Genomic DNA, 21,454 nt, shown 5'->3' with positions numbered 1-21,454 from the left:
AGATACCAGATTTGGGGGAAAAAAATCAAAACCAAACTACAAAATAAAAGCTGTAATTCGCTGTTTGAGCCAGTTAATACATTATGCATTCAATGGTGTAATATTGCTTGTGTTAGTGGAACTGCTGTGGATTTATAGTGGGATAAATGAGATTCATGTTCCAGCTTAGAATTTCTGATTGTTGAATGTTTTCTTTTAGCTGTTTCTAATGAGTTGTCTTGAGACCCTCCGTATCTGTAAATTAAAATGTATTTGTTTAATCCCTTCTCAAAGTATAAAAAAGACAAAAATGAGTAGAAAGAAAATTGCATAGTTCTTAAAAAATCTGAATGTTAGAAATGTAAAACGTTATCAGAAAATCATATTTAGCAATTCATTTACTATATATTTTTGTTTGGTTGGTTCAGTTTGGTTAATTTGTAAGGCCTTGCTGTAATTCCCTTTAATTCTCTGTTTTCAGTCACAGGAGCTGACTTAATTCAGGTCACACTGAAAGGGAAGGAAAGAGTCCCTTTACCTACATCAGGTGCGTGACAGTCTATTTAAAGGTTTGGTCTGGGAGACACGCTATTTCCTTTTTACTACTTTTTCAGAAACATATTGCTGTATTTCACTTCAATATTTTGTACATCTATCAACCCAACAGGGGCTCTTGGCATTCATTTAAGCATTTCATTGAGCCATATCTACCATTGCTTGTGATAAATGTGTGATTCCACATTATAAAAGACTATAAACTTTTGTTAAGAAATATCATAGGAGATCAGAAAGGTCACAGGGAATGTAAAACTAGAGTGTATTTTAGTGCTCCACAGTGATCTTAGTGTAATAGTTTGACATTACTGCACAGTTACACATTGAGTCAGACAGCATAATACACCAGAGATGAGGAAAGCCTCCAAAATTTGCTCTTAGTTTCATAGCTGCCTTGCTGTTTATTAACAGCAATAACAATTTATGTAGCAATAAAGCTTAAAGATTTTTTTTTATAGAGCATTTCCCCCTGAACAGATAAGGAAATGAAGACCAAGCCTTGAAGAGCTCAACCTGGGGTTAATTTCTGTTTCCCTATGCTGGCAACAGAGAGGATTTTTTACTCCATGTTGTTACTGAGCGGCTTCTAGTCCACTGCATGTAGGCATGAGCTTGCCCCTATGTTTTCAATATCTAAAGAAGCCCTGCTCAGAAAGAAAAATGCCAGAATTTCCTTTAGTTGTAGGACAGAGGTAGGTGCTTGCAGAGGCCTCCAGAGGGAGGCCCTGTCTGCATTAGTGTAGGGCATGCTAAACTTAGTGTGTAGGACTTCCCTGAAGGCTTCCCCTCCTCTGCTGATGGCACAGCAAAGGTAGGCAATTAATTTACATGTATAAAGACTGTTTTTTCTAAGGCTAAAAAAAACTTGTGAGAGTTTATTACTCTTTTTATTTTTATTTTTTATTTTATTTTTTTATTTTTTTAACCTTTCCTACTTTAGCACACTCTGGGAATTCAGTCTGTTTTCTAGAGCACTGGTGGAGAAAAACGCATGAGAAGAGTTGGTGCTTTCTGGTAGAGTTATCTACCATTTTGATTACCTGGTTTTGTCACCAAGCACAGGTGACTGGCTTTTATTTGAACTTGTTCATTTTAACTTTGTGTTCAAAGTGCCCAGAGCTTTGGATGGTGTAAATAAAAATAATGAAGTAGTTGTGAAGCATATGCACAAAGCATAATATAAGCTAAGTGTGATGAGAAACCTCAAGGTTTGCTTTGTTTTGTTGGGTCCCAAAGAATTTCAATCTGTTTTTCAGATACCTTTCTGCCCTTTAGCTCCAAAAACATAGTTCTGGGAGAGATTTTTTTTTCTATTGTAAAATTTCTTTTAAGGATGGAAGATAACAAAAAGCAGTTACTGTTTCTTCATCAGTGACAAAACAAGGATGTTAATACCACAGATGCTTAACTATCAAAGAAATGTTAATTCTTCCAGCTACTGAAAATGATAATTATGTCTTTCTGTGTCCTGTTTTGTAGTTCCTTCTGATGCTGTCTTGAAATGGTCGCACCCAGAGACATGGAAGGATGTAGAAAAAGGCTGGGGTGGGTTCAACTGCAGCATCCCAGGCCCAGGGGAAGATGTCATCATCTTACCTAGTAAGGAAGGGGGGGTTAATTTCTGTAGGATTTCTGGGTTCTGTCTACATTTGGATAGGTATTTGTGTCGCAATGTACATGTATGCTCCTCGGCACTGGGGTTCATTCTTATGTGTGTGGGACACTGCATTTGTTCCTGGTTATGTTGGACTCTTGTCCACAGTAAAGAAGGGTGATTTTTGGAACATAATAATAATAATTCTTTTCTATTTACACATATATGCAAACATACACACACTTGCTCATACTGATATTCAAGCTTAATTATATGCAGGGACTTCACTGCAGGAGCAGAATCACAGGTAACAAAGGTCTCATCTCTTGACATACCTTTGCATTTTGTGCAGGGGGCATATTTCACATTTCTACAGTTAGTTTTCCTTTCCTATTGCAATTCCCAGTATCAATGATAATCTCTAGGCTGGTTTGCTGTGGATACATTAGCCTCTATCTGTATTTTAACCTCAGAATTAAGTTATATTTAAATATTGACTCAGTTTACAGTTTTATTGCTGGATCACCCTCCTGTATTCTAGCAAAGGTATTGGGCAACTTGCTGCAAAATCTGGAGCAGAAAACTTGTGATAACCATTTTACCTAATTGCTGACCCTCTCCGATCAGGAGGTTAGACTACATGATCTCCTGAGGTCCCCTTCAGACTGAATTATATTATGCTAAGCGGTATGTACTTGACATATTCTAGGACCTGGTGGTGGGTCCCCTCATTTGAGTGATGCCATAAAAGTCTGTGTGCCTACCGCAGCTCCACTTCTGGAAACGGGGCTAACACTGCTCCATGCCTCTTACTCTTCCGTGTGTTTTTTTTTTGCATGTGAAATCTTTGTGGAAAGAAGTTTCTGTTGCTTTGTGTTGGCATTTTGATGTGGAGCCCCAGTCGTAGTTTGGACTCCTCTGTCACGTGTCATTAAAAATATGTCATTGGTGTACTGAAAACCAGGCTCATAGTTTTTAGTTTTATATGTCTGGGAGCTAAGTGGTGGGAGGACAGGAAGGGAAGAGGAGGGGTCTCAGTGAAGTGTACTCAGTCTGGGGTTTCTCTTCTCACTTGCTGGGAGAGTTTGTAAGTCTGTTGATCGTTCTCTACAATGCAAGGTCTATATGTTTTTTCAGACCTTCTCTGACCAGCTAACTTTTGCTTTCTACCATGTTCTTTAGAGCTGGAAGTTCTTCTGGGAGATCTTCCAGATATGAGGACGGTTGACATTATTAACAGTCTCAAGTTGTGTCAGAGGATATTAGGATATTGGATGTTAGGAAGAAGTTCTTCATAGAGAGGGTGGTCTAGCATTTGAACGGTCTGCCCAGGGAAGTGGTGGAGTCCCTATCCCTGGAGGTATTTAAGAGAGGTGTGGATGTGGCACTAAGGGACATGATCTAGTAATGCGACTTGGTAGGTCAAGATGATGGTTGGATGTGATCATCTTTAAGGTCTTTTCCAAACTAGGTGATTCTAAAATTCTATGATTCTGTTACTATTGATCTGGAATTTATTTTGTCTTCCTTATTATGCTTCCAAAATGTGTCCTTGGCATTAAATCTCTACAAAAATAAATTGGAAAAAAACTTATGCATGTAGCAAGAAGTAATTCAACTTTAGAAAAGGATGATGATATGTCATGTAAATATGATTTTGATGCTATCACCCTGCCCCTTCACTCAGACTCTTCTATGAAGTCCATTTATTTTGGGTTGTAAGTTGGATAAAAGATTTTTGTCTGAAACAGTCCCTTTCAATATAAGAAAGACTTATATCTTTCTTATAAGTTTGACTGAATTTCAGATTTACTGAAACACTTTGTGAACTTATTTTAATTTCAGCAAATGTCTCCAATTTGAAACATTATTTTATTTTGACATATACTTATGGTTTGATTAAAAAAAAAAAAAAGCTAAAAAGACAACCAAGCAACCCCAAACCTTCTTAAGATTGAATATATAATTTCAGATTAAATTGAGAATTATGTTCAACCTTAAATGAGTATTTAGTTTAATCTTCATATTTGTGACAAATGTTAAGAAAAACAAACAACATAGCCTCTCCTCCCAACACACGTTCATTCTGGATCATCTTGATATTATGTTTGTCTTTACTTTTGGGTAGTAACTTACTTTTACATGAAAACTGATTTCCTTCTCCCAATTAGTTTCTTATTTCCTGTCAAAATCGCGGTGTGGTTTTTTGAGTATTTTTAAGGTCAGAGGCCAGAGAAGCCACAGAGATGACCATGGAGGGGTGTGAGCTGCTGTAGGTCCTATGCCCTATGTGCATCGACAGTAACAGGAGGAGTCTGTTTCTAAGCATCTGAACTTGTTCCTGGTCATTCCAGTTAGCAGAGCTAGTAGAGTTACTGAGCTGATCAATGTGGATATCTTTGAGAACTGAGTTTCCCTTTAAGATTCCATGACAACATTATGCAGAAGTCCAGGGCTCTATATATTGCTTGTACGAAGATATCTAGTGTTTGAAGCACTTCAGGATCGTCCTGCCTGGGCTCCAGGTGAACACCTAGATGGATACAGGTATCCTCCAAGTCATATTTGCCAGTGCCATGGTGTAGAGGTCTCAAGAGGCATTTCAGATTGTACTAAATGCCTAAATGAATTTACTGTGGTTGGAACTCATCAGCTGACTCAGGTCAGGTGCCGTAAGTTGTGTCCTGAACCTCATTCAGGAGTAGCTGGAGAGAACCTAACTTGCTGTTAATGCGTGTCCTCTGAACCATAAAAGTCTATGTCCCTTAATGTAAGGACGTATTTGTCTGTACAGACAATGCTAACATCCCTGCACAGGGGACTGGCCGCCAGTCTCCAAAGTCCAAGTGCAACACCCAAAACAGTGGACTTGCTTTTCTCTTCCAACAACAGTACTCCATCCATTCCACTGGTATTTCATGTTGAACATGAATCATGCCATTAAGAAAGAGAGAAAGTGTCCTTTCTCCCTGGTTCCTACTCCACTCTCACCTCCATTATATCTGACCCCTTATGCAGACATTAAATAGCAGTGCATTTGCTCTGTGCTTTGCTCTCCTTCTGATCCTTTTGCCATGGTTGGATTTTGCACTCCATTGTGTATTTTGTTATCCGTAGCTCTCAGAGAGCAAGGCAAGAAGACAACACCAGATCATGTTTCAACTTCTTATGTATCACATTATACCCAGGTCAAAAATCACCCCTACTTAGATCTCATGATTGTTAAAAGACCAAAGCATTTCAGCCTTCAAAAACATAGTTGTGTGTCAGAGAGTGATATGATGAGGCGCAAGAGTGTCAATGGCAGTGGTGGCCTATGTACTGACAATGAATGAATTATGTTGAGTGTGCTCAGATGATCACAGGAGGCAAATCACAATCTACACGGATACAGAAAGTAATAAATAATAGTAATAATAATAAAAGCTCAGCTAAGGATTTGGAGGTTTGTTGTTTTGATTAGGTTAGGAGAGTGGAAACTGGATGCTGAGGTTGTGGTAGTCCTTTGCTGCATTGCAAATTCACCTATGAACAAAACTTGTCTGTGTTTCCTGCAGAGGTGAGTGTAATCCTCTTCCTATCATATCTCATTTTAAGCTGCCACATGAGGTATTTACCAGGGCCTTTGTCACATACCACAAGGTCCTACATGACTAAGATGTGCCTGAAGCATTGCACAGAACTGCCCACAGCCCAGCCCAACCAATCTAGTTCTAGGACTGGAAGCAACACTGCTGCATCAGCATGCTGGTATACCAGAACTAATTAGCTCTCCTGAGAGGCAAAGCTCATTAGCCTAGGCCTTCTGCTGTGCAACATGACCGCACAGCCTTTGGGGTCAGAACAAACATCTCCCATATTTAGAGCAGTGCGGGTTTGGTCAGCTGAACTGGAGAAGTTCTGCACTGTGCTGCAGGATGTGGTGTAGTCCCTTAGCACACTGGTGTCTACTGGTTGGGAGGCAGCAGGGTAAGGGATGGAGTACTCAAAGTGATCTGTGTTTTACCGTGGACAGGAATGTTCTCAATCTGTGGGGAATCAGGGGGTCAAAAACATCAAATTTATGTTTAATCATGGCTTTTATGGTTGTTTCCTATCCCATTTCACAGAATCACAGAATGGCTGAAGCTGGGGGCACCCCTGGGTGCCCCTGTCCCCCCCTCTGCCACAGCAGGGTGCCCAGCCCCATGTCCTTGGGCTCGGGGAGCTCTCCAAGGAGCAGCCCCCAGCCCCTCTCAGGGCAGCCTATGCCAGGACTCTGGCACCCACCCAGCACAGAAGTGCTGCCTGATGTTTAGGTGGAACCTCTTGTGCTCCACTGGCTTGTGCAGATCCCACTAAACTCAGAATGTCTCCAGGTAGCCACAGAAAACTGAAAGTGAGCTTTTTCAAATGTTCACTGAAGGTCAGGAAATGGGGATGTGTACCAACTTATTTTGTTCAGTGTTTTGTTTTGAAAGCATTGGTGGGACTTCAGAAGTTTACAGACCTCTGTACAAGGCTGAGTTTTACTTGAAACAGAGGTGGATCCTTCATGTTAGAGTAACTTTTAGTGTTGGTGTGCTACAAGTCTCCTCAGTCTCTGACTCCCTGGCGGGTATAATCTCTTCCAGCCCCAGCTGGAAAAATTTAGCTCAGGCTGCAGCAACTTGTGCTTTTATCTCTAGAGGTTCATCCTCCAGAGTTGCAGCCATCCCGCAAGGACTTCTTGCATGCATCAGACTTCAGCAGCCTCTCCACCTTGGAAAACAAGCTGAATGAGTTTAGTCATGCCAGTCTGGCAGCATTAGCTTCTCAAGCCCTCGGATTTTTAGGGCTTTGGTTTATGGTTTTCAGTGTGACACACTCCTGACGCAGCGCGCCTTGAGTGGAAGGAGAACATGTTATAATTCCAGCCGATGGAATGCTGTTTTGAAGGGTATTGATATGATATCATGTAGCCTCTGGCAATTTTTTTCTTTCTTTTCTTTTTTTTTTTGTTTAGTGATGGAATTCACTCTGTTATTCATTTTCTGATTTTGATATTCTTTGAACTTTTTCTGTTTGAAGAGATGAATGCTGTAGTACTGTATCTTGTATAATAGCTCTTCTGTTGTGTCTCATTTCCATTCAATGGCATGCTATGGTGTTTTATATAGCAGTGCGGTTGATCAAAGGCATTTTGTGTCATTGCTGGAGTCATTAGCAAGTTCGCAGTGTTGTACGCCTGAATATTAAGACTGTGGCATACCTGTGAGCTTTTGTCTGGAGAAAGTGTATGGATAGTGAAATGTAGCCTCTTTTTGGGTTTGAGCTATCGTTTTCTGAAAGTGGTTGCTTGCTGTTATGTGAATGTCTTTGTAGAAGAGCCATCCAGTTTTGTCATTCTCTGAAAGTTAATCTCTTGAATTTAGGGACCTTAAGTTTATGAGTTTAACCCCTTAGTAGCCATCTCCTCTATTAGATGACTGAGCATCTTCTGTTAGGACTGTATTATTCATCCTGAAGTATCCTTTGAATCTCTGCTTTTTTTTTTTTTTTTCAAGTGCGCAAGAAACTTTTTCTTCTGTGAAAGGAGCCTTCTGTTGTCTTTACAGAGCAACATTTCACCCTCTGAGGACTTGACACCCTGGACGTGACATCCCAAATGTTGTTCTTTTAAATAGAGGAAACTGCAGGTTTGCAGAGATCAATACGAATGGGAAAATTTCACACGACTGTGTTTCAAGGCTCACATACATGATGCTACAGTTACAGAGCAGTCAGCATTTCCATTATAAAACCCTTTTTATAAAGATGTGCTACTCAGCAAAAATATCTGTTCTAGACTGAAACTTGACATATAAATGGTATGCCTAGGAGCACTTCTTCTTTTCCTTGTAAAAATGTTTCAGTCTGTGTTTGATGAATATACTTATGGCCTTTGTCAACTGCAGCTTTTTGCCACATTCTTGAGCTGTGATTTCACAAACTAGATTCCCCTTTCTGTCTGAAAAATAGTGTTTTAACAACATCTTCCCCCTTATTCTCTTCTCTGTTTCATATCCTCACATACTGTGCCTCCCCTTCTCAGCTCTGCAGGGCACAGGACTCTACCTGTCCTGTAAAGAGATTATAGGTGGAAGCTTCTTCATGCCTGTGAAAATATATCAAGTGCTAACAGTATGAGATTTAGGGGGAAACCAAACAAAACAAAACAAAATGCGCTTGCTCTGTAAAGATTTATTACATCTAACTGCTGTGAAAATTTTGCTTGCTTGAAAGATGCCAAGGATGCAGGGAATTTCTTTTGAGATGGGGGTGTTCGTAGTCACTATGGATTGCTGCAGTGCTTGGCACAGTCCTTGAGAACAGAGGGTGTCCCTTGAAGATATCTTGAGAGAAAGAGGAAAAAGGGAAAGGAAGAGGTCAGAAGACTGAGTTACAGGGGCAGAGTAGGACCATGTGTGGAGAAGAGACAAGCAAATTTGTAAGCAGGCTCCAGTCCCCATGATGAAGTAGTTTCCCCTCTACACACAGCTGTGAAACTTCAGGACTTCAAACCCAAAGAGCTAGGAAATGCTAATATTAAGACAGCCTGCTTATATTTTTCCAGACCCCTCCGGAGTGTACTTTGTGTAGTTTTTGATTGTTCCCTGCAGACAGGGGCTTAGAAGAGTTAAACCTTCATGTCAAATGTCTTGAGTCAACCTCTAATTACACGTTTTGAGAAGACTTTCCCTGTGCTTCCTATTGCATGATCATTTGTGTCTTTGTTTAAAGCAGTTGCTAATGGCTATAGGCAGAAGCAAAACCATGAAACAACTAATACAATTCTCATGATACTGCATGTCAATTCCTATGTTCCACACCAAAAGTGTTTCAGGTGGCCTGTTCTCACTGTTTTGCCAAAGACCATTGGAAAATGTGTGTTCCTTAATCCTTCCTGCCTTATGTATCTGTCTCACAATAAATATAATATGATGTCAAGGAAAGTGACAGTGAATCTTTGGGTAGGGTTTGGCAGCTGCCGTTCTGTCGAAAATTCTCATTTTCTGTAAAGTATTTCTGTGAAAGCCACAATTAGATCCTAAACAGGACTTCTACTCCACAGAAAGACCCTGAATGATGCCCTCTTCTTCCAGGGGCATCCACTGTCTCAGAGATGCATCATATCAGGAAGCTGTTACTCTTGTTGATAATGAAAGGAGATGAACACCATGATTTAAGGGTCTGAACTGCTTTCCAGTGCAATCAACTGAAAAGCTCCCAGTGACATTAAAGATCATTAGATGTGCCCTAAGGGTGGAATTCACCTCTGTGTGGTGGGCTACCTGTAAACGATGCACTAAGTCCTTACTCATGCCCTACTTGGAAAGCTTAAGTGGTATTTGGATGGCTCACAGACTGTGAGCTTGGATCTTGAGGAGGTGGCAGTGATGCTGTCATTGCGCTCGATCAACAACAGTCCGAAATTACCTTAATTGCATTTCAGAGATGAGCTGGCATAGGAAATCATAAATTGACCTCTGGTAATATCCAGTGCTGTAGTGTACTTTTAGTGTCGGCTTGGTCAAAGCAGGGATCAAGGAGTCTGGAAATGAGGTCAGAAGTGACTCATGCTTCTTGCTTTGTCCTCAAGGTGCTGAGGGAATGGTACCCCTGGTTTCTGTTAACCAATTAATTAATAGGGAATGCAGCATTTTTTCACTTCCTTCATTCTTGTTCTCTGCAGTTTCATGAGGGAAAAATACTGTCTGGATAGCTTAACTTATTCCTCTTTCATCGTATTAGGTGATCAAGGTTTATTTTCATAAAACAGTGAAAGGCTCACCCAGTGAGAATGTCATGTCTCCAACTTTCTGCCTTTTATATTCATTCTTATGTTCAAGCGACATTTGATGAGACTTAAGCATGCAACAATATCATTATAAATATTATGTTATCATTCATTTATAAGATTACAGTCATGCCATAGAGCCTCAGCTGTAGGTGAGGCTCTGGCTGTGGATGCTGCACAAACATCGAAGCCCTGCTCCAGTAGTTCTACACACACACACACACAAATGAAAAAGATTTAAAGAAAGCTAAACTCAAGCACAACAAATCTTTCAAGCTTCTCCATCTCCATGCCATTGTTCTAAGCAATTGTCTGCTTTGTTTCTCAGACCGAACCATCCTGGTGGACACAGATCTTCCCCCTCTGAGAGGTCTCTACATCCTGGGGACTCTGGAGTTCCCCACCAATGCCAGCAATATCCTGAGTGCAGCCTGTATCGTGGTGGTGGGGGGAATGCTGAAAGTGGGTAAGTGAGCAGCCTGTCTTCTGAATGCCTGGGGTTTATTTCTGCTCTTGACAAAGAAGGAAGAAAGACTGTATTGTGCTACAGAAACATGCTACCATCCTAATGTAGCACAACTACCTGGGTGTCTGCAATGTGGACACTCAGAATCCACATTAACCACACAATGATTATCTACTGGAGCTAATTACCTGTTCATTTAATAGCTACATATTGCAACTACTGCAGTCCTCATTTCTCTGAAGTCAAAACTCCTGCTTTCATGGTGGCTGAGATTTCATCTGGTATATGTAAAAGTCCTTCCTACTTCACATGGGGCTGCTTTCTAAGACAGTAATTCCTCAGGGCAGGATCTACCTTATTCAGTGTTGAAGCAGTGCCCCGTGTCTGTGGGCAGTAGTGAGGACTTACTAGGTGGCACAGAGGTATTTAAAGCTAACGCAAGCAAAGTGATGGAAAATCCCCCAAGTGCCTGGAAAGCCCATTGTGGTGTTAATTTGGCACAACTGGATTCAGGGCATTTGTTCTTCTCATCCCACTGTACAGGTGAGTACCAAGACTTCAGGGAGGTGCTACCCTGCCCCTACTTCTAGTGCTTTCAGAGTCCCCAATGTCACTGGGGCTGTTCCACATTATTTGGAATGGACAGGTCAGTGTTTTTCTGCACAGAAGTAATTACTCATACAATTTCCTTTAAATATTGAGGTTCCTAAAGCCAGGCATTGTATTTAGTCACAGGAATCCTTAGGACGCTGGGATCACATTGTTGATCACTGTCTGACCTTTCTCAAGATTGGTTTCATGAACTTTAAAAGGAGAATTTGTTTGTGTAATCACCCCAAGGAAGCTAGCTCCAATATTTGTTTGTTGTCAATCTCAAGGGACTGTTTAGTTAATACAGCACTGGCCAAAAGAGTTATTTTGCTGGCTTATGTTTTCCTTTGGAAAAAAAAAAGAAAAAAAAAAAAAGGTTTGAAAGCTTAATCTGTGAGGTTAATATATCTATACACTTAAAAGAGTCTCAGCCATTTCTTACTTACACTCTTTTGTAGTTTAAATGTGGTTTCTTATTGGTTTTAAGAAAAAGCATGTGTTCACTGCTAAAAACACTTATTAAAAAACATTGAGGCACTTTGCTGCCTGAACTCCCCTCCAGCATATTTGTGAGTAGTCATGATATTAAAAGCCAAACAGGTATTTGCAGCTGTTGAATCATGGTCCAGCATCTTCTGGAGAGAAACCCTTGCTCTAGTTTGAGCTGTAAAGATGATAGGTGCGTAGAAACTCTGCAAGTTTCCCACACTTTATATTGGCTTCTGTGTTTGCTTATGAGACCGGGAGTGAACATTTTTCTCCCTTCCTCTTTCTCTTCCCATGTGTTCAAGGCCTAAAGGTAGCTTCTTGGATCCCATCTGTCCAATCCTGACTGTTCCATGCCTGAAGGAAGGTTCTGAAGCCCATCTGTCCAATTCTACCACACCCTAAAGAAATCCTGACACAAAACAGATAATGAGACAGTTTAGTAAACAGATTTAATAGATGTGGACATCAACATTCAACATTGCCTGAGCAGGATCTGAGGTTGACATCATGTGATCCAAATCCCCAGGTCTTCCCTGTTGTGTAACATCTCCGTGCCTTGTTTTCAGCATAGCGGTCTTTGATCACATGTCATTGTTGCAAACCCAATGGCCTGGGCCAAACAAAGACTTTCTGGCAGAGCTTGAGTATTTTGTTCACCTGAGCAGGTAGAGAATGTTGATAAGTTCCAGAAACAAATCTTTTCTTTTACTTTGGTACCCTTAAGAGCACGTGGCATCTTATATTCAGGTAAAAATAAAGAAGTCAGATGGTTAAAACATGAATGCAAGCACATGGGAACTCATTGACATGAGAAATACGTAACAAAGAAAAACATCAGTATAAAAATTGGATTTTTGAAGCATCAACCAGATCCTAATTAATTTTATTTAAACAGTTATTTGCAGTGAAACTGGGAGGAGAAAATACAGTCAAAGCTGGGAGATCAAAACTGTTGGGACACCTTTGATCTTGGAGGGTCTGTCATCACTCCTTCAGCATATGGCATAATCTGCGGTCAGCGTGAATTATGATCAACAGAGTCACAGGGAGATATGAGTTGATTAATGCTCTGAAAAGGATTGCAAAACCTCTGTTAGAGCCCTCAGACAACTCAGAAGAAATGTTTGGGTCTATCCACAATGTATTTTTTCTGTGTGATCCCGATCCTTCAACGTTGTTGGACCCAGGGTGATCTGATGGTGATATTTGCAATAATGTTTTAGAAGCAACATTTATTTATACCTTCCTGCATTGCCATGCCTTAAAACAATTAGATATTTTTCCAGTTTATAGCAGGAGGGATTGAGGTGCAGAGAGATTAAGTGATTTGCTAAATATCCTCAGCACACCAGTATCAGAAAAAAAAAAAAAGGAAATGCTGAGCTCAACATCCCAGAGGTTCTTTTTTTGGATCTATGCTAAGATGGTTGTATTCATTTTAACCCATGTCAGCAATAAGTCACAGACAGTATGCATGGAAAGTGCTCTCTTCCACTGCTGAACAAAGCTCTCAGCTCCTGATAAGTCTGCAGAAAATGCTGAAATTCCTTTTGCACAAATTGATCTGTTGGGCTCATCCTGATCTTGGCTGCACTCAGCCATTCTTTGCTGGCAGTGCTGGCAGGCTCTTTTTGCTTTTTATAGTAGAACCTGCTAAGTAATTATCCAGACAGGATTTCTCGTTTCAGTCTCAACATGTCACATTCCTTCATTTCCTTTTTTTTTTTTTTTTTTTTTGATATTTTGTAATGGCTGCTTGTCAGTCTTGTCACTCATTTGAAGCAAGAAGCCTAAAGTCATCATTAGCTCATGGCTTGATTGTCTGTAGATGAAACCCCAGACATTTCTGATATTTCTTATCAAGCTTGTGGAAAGAGAACTCTAACAGATTCACTCCACTTTATTTATTTGGTTCTTTCTTTCTTTCTTTATTAATTTATTTATAGAACTAGTAAGAACCCCCAAACTTAATTCCCAAAGGGTAAATCACTGTGCTTCATGAGATGACCATGTGCTAATTATGATTAATGCTCAGCCTCATAATGACAACAACAGAGGCACAAATGAGTCTTGCCACAGACTTCCTCCTCCAAGTTCTCTAATACCTTTAGTTGTGTGAGTCCCGTATTCTTTAGTTGTAGGCTTGGAGTCCCATCTTGTAATCGCACATCACACCTATGTGGATACACAAACTTTTTCATCCCACATAACAGAAAAAGGGTTTTGAGAAGTTCATTGCACTATCTTCATCTCCTTCGATTCATCTCTCAGTTTCCATCTGTTTGGTCTTTGCCCTTCTTATGCCATTGGTTTCTTCAAACTGTAGTATTTTAGTACTGACTGAAAAAATATTATAGTATCATCTAGGGAAGGTATTTGGTTTATGTGCTTAGGGCACTGACATTTAGGTGTTGCATGTGAACATCAGGATGTTAGCTGGGTTTTCCAGTGGGACTGCCCAATACAGTGAACTAGAACAAATTACAGTCTAAGCTGGATTGTCTGATCTCAGATACCCAAAGAGGATTCACCTACATGAAGAAACTAAAATGCAGTTATATGAATCTTCCTGAGAACATGGTTCAGTTGCCTAAATATGGGCACTTTGGATCACTTAGGGCACACTAAGGTGTCTCACCTGGCCTCCAGCTTCTGCTTAAAAAGGCACAGTTCTCTTATTGATCATATATGTCATCCTCATGTAGTGGATTTGGAGGGGGCTAGGGCTCTCAGATGGCATTAAGCATCCATATCTAAGCAGCTGAATCTCATCCTACGTGTCTCACATTCCTTGGACAAACATCCCTCATTTCTTGCTGCTGGCTCCAGCTCTCCAGCTCCACAGCTGTCTGTCTCTTATCTCTTTCTTTTGTTTGGCAGCATCATCTATAAGAGGCAACAATGTGATGCCTGCCCATTTACAGCTGCTTTGCAGAGACACCTGAAGGAACAGATGGGGAAAGATAACCAACAATGTGTGACTGGCTATGCACTGACCATGAATAAAAGTCCTTCATACTTTCTGGTGACTACACACCACAATTTTCAAAATAGCTGAGCAGGTAGAGTCCGAGAGGTTTTGGATTCAAAAAATACAGAGCTTATATTGGAGGTGGTCACAGCATGATACTTCGCAAAGTCTATTTACCAATGGAAGGGAGGGAATCTTATCTCAGAGACTTCCTTGCTCTTACACACAACAGCTGTTGTAGTGTGCTATGTTGTAAATAAAAGAAAGGTTAGAAGGGAGGAAACACCCACTATTCTAAGAAAGAAACGAATAGGATTTGCTATGGAAAAAAGAAAAAAAAGAAAAAAGAAAAAAAAAAAACACATAAAAAACCGCACCAAAAACTGTCAGGAAGAACATCTGGAATCAAAGTGAAATATGAAAACAATGGAAAATGCTTTTGAAACCCAGTAGAAAACTAGATCCAGACTGCAGTCCAGAATAAGTGAAAATCTTAGTAGAAAAAATACAGCCTTCTGTTCTCCCTTAATTATTAATATTTTTTTCCTGTTTTCATATAGTGGGTTTTAACCTTCTCCAGAGGTTAGGCCTGAGGAAGGAGTATGAATGAGCTGCAACCATTGTGCCAACAGAACTGTGTCTCAGTCCAGGCAGTAGGGCTTCACACTTCTTCAGGAAAGTATATAAACTGTAGTGACTTTATCAAAAGTGTAAGTTACTTCTTATACATGGGATTATCACGTATTTATTTTTGCACTGTGTATTGCCAATACTTGCTTGAAGAACCTCAGTTTAGACACCCTTCACAGAAGTTCAAACATCTGCAGTGAGGACATTTGATGTGACATCAGACAGCAGAGAGACAGTGAAGGCACACAGCAACTGTGCAGTGACTCATTAAAGTTGGAAAAACCCTCCAAGATCATCTGGTCCAACCATCCCCCTACCACCAATGTCACCCACTAAACCATGTCCCTAAGCATCACGTCCAACCTTTCTTTAGGTGCACACCCCCAGGGACAGTGACTCCACCACCTCCCAGGGCAAACTATTCCAATGACTGACTACCTCTGAGAAGACAGCTCAGCTCCTATGCACCAACAGATTGACTTCTGTCTTGCATTGAAGTGCCTGAGATATATAAAGTGAACAAATTACTGCTCAGGAGCTTTGCCCAGGCTGGCACATACGTGTCAAATCAACAGATGAGCAAACCCTTCAAATTCCAAGTAACCCAGCTGCAAAAAGATGCATGTTTGAGAACAGCTTTCAGCACACACAGACATTATTCCCTCCTAACCTTTTCTGCACATCTCACCAGACACTTCTGGCAGCTGCTGGTCACAATTACCTTTTTCCTACTTCTCTGCCAGCTATGCTTTATCTTCTCACCTTATGATGAACCAGGCTGTTCATTAAATTGGTAAATCTACTTGTAGTAGGAATAGGAAATGGGCTCTATTGCTGTGCATCTCATGTGCAGGATGGGTAATTTGAGAGTTTGATGTGATTTTATGGAAGGCTTGTTCTTCACAATAAAGTGGGACAAGTGACTTGAAGTTTTCACATCCAGAGTTCAAAGACAGGCACTTAAACCCATATCCTTTACATGTGTGCAGCAGAGATGGTGAGTCCTTTGTTTATAGCAACTTGGTAGTTTTACCAAAACTGCTTATTACAAAAGTTGTGATTTCATATGACAGTTATTTCATATGGTAATGAAAGTTATCTGGTCCAATAGCTTTTGTGCATTATCTGTTTTGGATTGTCCTTTGAGTAAGCTGAGATAGCTACCATTTCCATATCTTCATTTTCATGAGCCATTCTTTTGGACTCTACTTAGATTAAGCTAAAGCACATCTCTCTGACCTTACTCATTTTTTTTGGATTATCTTTATTTTCCCTAGTTTTATTTCAGTCTTCATTCATTTACATAGACATCATTACCTTTTCAAGACCCATTTTATTATATTTTGAACATTCTTCACTTTCTCCCCTAAATGCTTCACTTTCAAATTATTTCTGTATTGGCTGACCCTTCTCTATCTTTTTCTCCATTTGTGGCAATTTATCTTCCAATATTTTGAGACATGTTTAGGTCATTGATAAAATGTCATGTACCACAGGGCTTGCAAGACCAGACCAGACACTGACCTGGAGTTATAGCCCCTATGTCTATCAGTCAGCCTGGAAATTAACATGCCATGTTCTTGTTGTACCTGTGTAGGTTGTTAATAGAAAGTCTTGTGCTACTAAGTCAAATGCCTTGGAGAATCCGATTATATCATATCAAAGCTATTATCTTTATCAAGTAAACCTGTAATTTCATTAGAATGTGATAACAAGGAAGTTTCACAGGACCTATTTTCTATAAAACCATGTTGATTGGCATTAATTATATCATCCACCTTTAATGATTTATTAATTGTGTTCAAAGTTGGACATTCCATTTTTATTTATTTTTCCTCTAGAATCAGTGTTGAGTTGACAGGGCTGTAATTACCTGCAGTTCTTACTTTTATCTTTGTTTGGAATATTGGCACAATATTAGGTTCCTTCAAGTTCTTTGAGACATTATGAGTGATCCAAACTTACTGAAAAATCAATTTTAGTAGTTCAATGCATTTCTGAGCTAACTCTTTTGCAGCACTTGTATGCAAGTTCTTAAATTCACTGACTTAACACAATTGAGCGATTAATGGAAATAAGCAAGTATTAGGATTATTTTTGTTCCAAATTTACTTAAAGCAAGTCTTTTTTTCTAATCATAGATATCTCCCGTGTTCATTTGTGTGATACACTATTTTCAGTTTCCAGGCAATGAAGAATTTTTATGAATGTTTTCTTCTCCTTTTGGGATTTCTTTTCTAAGGTTTAATATGGTGATGAGCTATTATGAATAGTTTTATATTAGCTGCTTTGTTTCTCTCTCTGATTTTAGAGAGAGAGAGAGGGAGAGAAAGTGTGAGATTTTAATAAGGGCAATGTTCTCTAAAATGCCATGCTTTTTAGGATTAAAAAAATCACAAATTTTTGCTAAGTGTACATGTGTCTCTTTTTAAGGATTCATAAATTCCAAGTCAAGAATTTAGAATTCGCGTTTCCAAACAGATCTCTGTGATTGTTAAGCCTGGAAGTCTACTTAAAAATTGTTTTAAAATTGAGCTGAGTTGGATATATCACATAGCTTTTTTTTTTTTTTTTTTTTTTTTTTTTAATTGACTTAAGTAGAAGAAATATTAAAGGCTTTGTAACCAGCAGTAAAATAATAACACCAATAATAACACAAATAATAATTCATAATGATAATAATAATCCCCTAGTTTAAAGGGACATCATTGTTATAGGAAAAGGTATTTGTGAATAACTTTGTAACTTCAGTATAAAGTTCTCTAAATATTTTTTGTTGAGTCTTTTTTGGGTCATCAGTGTAGCTGATCACTTCATCCCAGTGGGTGAGGTTGACCTGAGGACTGGGGAAGATATCTTCAGGCTTAGTATTTTAAATCACAACTTGCTGTGAGGGTGAAGCAGGAAAACAATCACTCTGAGTACAAAAATAGACACAAATGTCAATGTAATTCTTCTGCAGTTCTAGCTGGATATTTGTTTAACCTAGTGCACCAGTGGTAAAAGTGCTTGTCACTAAGTTTTCTTTTCTGAAACTAGTATTTAGTTATGGGAGTTTAAGCAAGAAAGTCAAAACCAGAAAGCCAAAGATGGGTGATGGATGCTGTAAGACTGAATTCCCTCCATGTCCCCATATAAGAAATGAACTCACTGGTATGAGACGTATTAGATGGGGAGCACGCAAGTTTTGTACTCTTGATCTTTTATCCATTTAAAAGCTGTAAAGAGAATTTAAATACCTGCAGGTATCAGTCAGACAGTGGTGGAGAACAATGAATTTATTTCTTGATTTCACTTAACTAAAATTCTCTTAAAGAGGAATATTTCTTTAGGATATAAAATCAGCTCTTTTCCAAACTAGTAATTTTTAAATATTAAAAGAACATGACAGGCCAGCTAATTTTGTACAGATATGTATATATTTTTTAGTTCTACATCTGCTGCAGTTTTCTGTTGCATAATTGATTTAATCTCTAATTTTAAAGGAATGCTGAACTCTTTTACTGGACTCCGCATACATTTCTCCAGGGCAAAAACTGTCCTACTTTTTCCTCACTAGTATCTGTTTAGTGCTGGGCCATTTTCTTCTGAAACTGTAAACTACCCTTGGTGAAATAAATGAAGTCACAGTTGGAATACAGTTTACTGTACAGACTTATCACAAGATAAGAGCAACATCACACACACCAAAACTTCTTGGGCATTTTCTCTTCCCCTGCTCTAATAAAATCTTTCAATTGGTTTGAAAGACTGCTTTACCCATCCTGGCAGCAGAATGGGAACGGTTATCTGGGAATGGGTGAAATTGTAACTGAGCAGAAAGGCAAAGATGGGTGGAGGAAGAAAATGCTTGTTCAGTGATTAGCAGAATGAATAAGAACCTCCTGTCATTTTACACACTTGTTGCATGACCTTGGGCAAACCCTTCTGGGACTCTTAATTTGAATTTAGGGCACATTCCCATTCCCTCCTAATTTAAGAATGAACTGAAATATCTGAGTTTGGAGCGGTCTTTCTAGGCTACCTTCAAAGTCAATGAAGAGGCAGTCACTTCCAGGGGGCAAGGCAGGCTGTATAAGATGTGTGCAAGTCACTGAATGAAGGAACTGTCCTTTCTCTCTGTTGACTCCAAGGAGAGCCTGGAGCTAAGTTAAGGGGTGTGGGTGAAATATTTCCACACTGAGCCACTGCTGGCATTCACAGAATTCAACTGAGCTTCAGGAGGGACCTATGGCATGGAGAAAAGTGCATGGGGACCATTTCCATGAGATAAAAGAGAGGGCCATTTCAGCATAACAGATATCACCAATACCTCTGTGTCAGTTGCTGTTTTGTCTTTATTTCAGGTTCTTTTCAACGTCCTCTAGAAAAGGATTTAAAGCTACTGATCCTTCTTCGGGCATCTGAAGGGATTTACTGTGATCGTCTGGAGGAAATAAATGTCCATCCAGGGAGTATTGGTATGAGACACGGGTTTAATTTTTTTATGGGATAACAATCTTAGGCAATTGTTTGGTATAATTTTTCTACAGAAAAAAAAAAAATCTAAGAAAGGTACACATTTTTTTTTGAGCTAAACTTGGTAATTTTTGCTAGGTCAGTTCCTAGAGTTTCTGTGGAGATTTTGTTTAGGCAAATAAGCAACAAGATGTCAGGTTCTGAGGTATTTGTATGAGAAACCAGAGAGGACTTAAAAGGAGTCACACATACACACGAGGATTTGGGACAGGTCTTGACCTATCAGTGGTTAGGTTTGAGGTATGAGATTTGTAAAGGGTAGTTGTCAACAAATTAAAATGACCTTACAGAGTGGAGAGAAGTGTGTGCTGGAAGATGGTGTTTTGTCTCATTTATCTTTGATCTCTCTTAGGATAAAACAAATTACCCTGAATGTTTTCAGCCTAGGCTGATAGGTGTAAACTCACATTGTTTATTTTAAAATTCATGACTGAAGTGAGATGAATTACATCCAAGAGCTACTGGCTGGATCCAAATACATACATTTAAATACTTCTAAACATTTGGATCCATAGGATTGACAAAAGAAGGTTCATGTTTGAATTTTAGATCTTCTCAGATGATGAGAGTTAAAGAAGTTATCAATACTTGCCACAGTCTTCTTTTGGACTATAGTGACACAAGATGTCATGGAAAAAAGTTGTCCAAGCAGGACATTAGCTCAAGCAATTAAATGGGGCCTTTCAAACACTTGAAGCATAACTGAGGGGTTAGCATTAGAGATGCAGAACAGATTTTGAATTCACTGGGTCAGTGAATTGAAACAAAAAAATTCAATGCATAATATCAGAATTTTTCATACTTCACTTTCTATTTCAAGTGGAAGTTATGTGCTGTTCTTAATATAGAAAATAAAATATAGAAACGTGTTTTAATATAGAGAGAGGTATCAATATATTTAGTTATTCAGTTCATCTAAATAATTTCTTTAATTATTTCTCTAATTTTTGCTCTTCTGCTTCTGTTTTTTAAGGGGTTTATGGAAAGGTGCAAATTTATAGTGGTTATCCTGGGAAGTCTTGGACACATCTTGGAAGTAATGTTGCTCCTGGCAATGAAAGGTAATATTTTGCCCAAATATTACTCCAAACACAAAGTTTGGGCTCCCATTCCAGTGGCTTATACTAATATTACTCTTTTCCTTCTGACAGGTACTGTTTAAACTATGTTTAGATAGAAGAACAACTATATTATATCATGCAAGAAAAAATATACTATTTTTAGATTCAGTTCTAAAGAATAAGGAAGCTAAGATTTTCCTCTTTCCTCTGTCTTTCCTTTCTTGCTTCCTTCTGTCTTTCCATCCTTCTTTCCTCTCTTCTTCCCTTCTTCCCTACCTCCCTGTCCCTTTCTCTTTCTTTTTGGAAGAATCCAAAATGACTGATACCTTGATGATTAAGGTGTCCCTTTTGGCTTGAGACCTACATTCAAATTTCATCTCTGAATTAGGCAAAACTGGGATATGAACCATGATTTTCAACATCTTTGATCAGCACTTTAAAAAGTGGTGTCTGCAGTAGACATCCTATTTTCTGCTATTAGAGTCAATCTTTTCTGTATAGATAATTAATTGGCTCAGAGAACACAAGATTGCCTGCACTGCCCGAAGAGTAAGGTATTTGTCTGGGATGTGAAACTTTCAAGGTATAGACACATTTTCACTTAACACTTAGCAGAAATATTTTAAATTCCTACCTTCTCTCTCCCCTGTTGCTACCCCTCCATAACCTTTTACAGCTCCTCCAGCAGACCTAACTACACGAGCACTTACCTATGACTTCAGTCTGAAGGCTTAATCAAAACCACCTCCTAAGGCAGGTTAAACAGAGTTACCACAGCTGCTTGTTAGGTTGGCTACATCTT

General features: G+C 39.2%; 1 protein-coding gene across 1 annotated transcript in view; it reads left to right on the top strand.

The window, feature by feature from the left end:
• Positions 1-21,454, top strand: part of PKHD1 (PKHD1 ciliary IPT domain containing fibrocystin/polyductin) — a gene marked incomplete at both ends in the record, with an annotated part of 259,585 nt that overhangs the window by 153,581 nt on the left and 84,550 nt on the right. Inside the window, 5 exon segments of the mRNA XM_084284494.1 lie at positions 461-526; positions 2,014-2,133; positions 10,255-10,392; positions 19,420-19,533; positions 20,565-20,652. Of these exon segments, the coding sequence (XP_084140620.1) occupies positions 461-526; positions 2,014-2,133; positions 10,255-10,392; positions 19,420-19,533; positions 20,565-20,652 (526 nt within the window).

Source organism: Netta rufina, assembly GCF_964035555.1.
Source record: "Netta rufina genome assembly, chromosome: 3".
NCBI classification, from domain to species: Eukaryota; Metazoa; Chordata; class Aves; order Anseriformes; family Anatidae; genus Netta; species Netta rufina.
The sequence above is the reverse complement of the archived record's forward strand: the minus strand, read 5'-3'. Positions and strand labels throughout refer to the sequence as shown.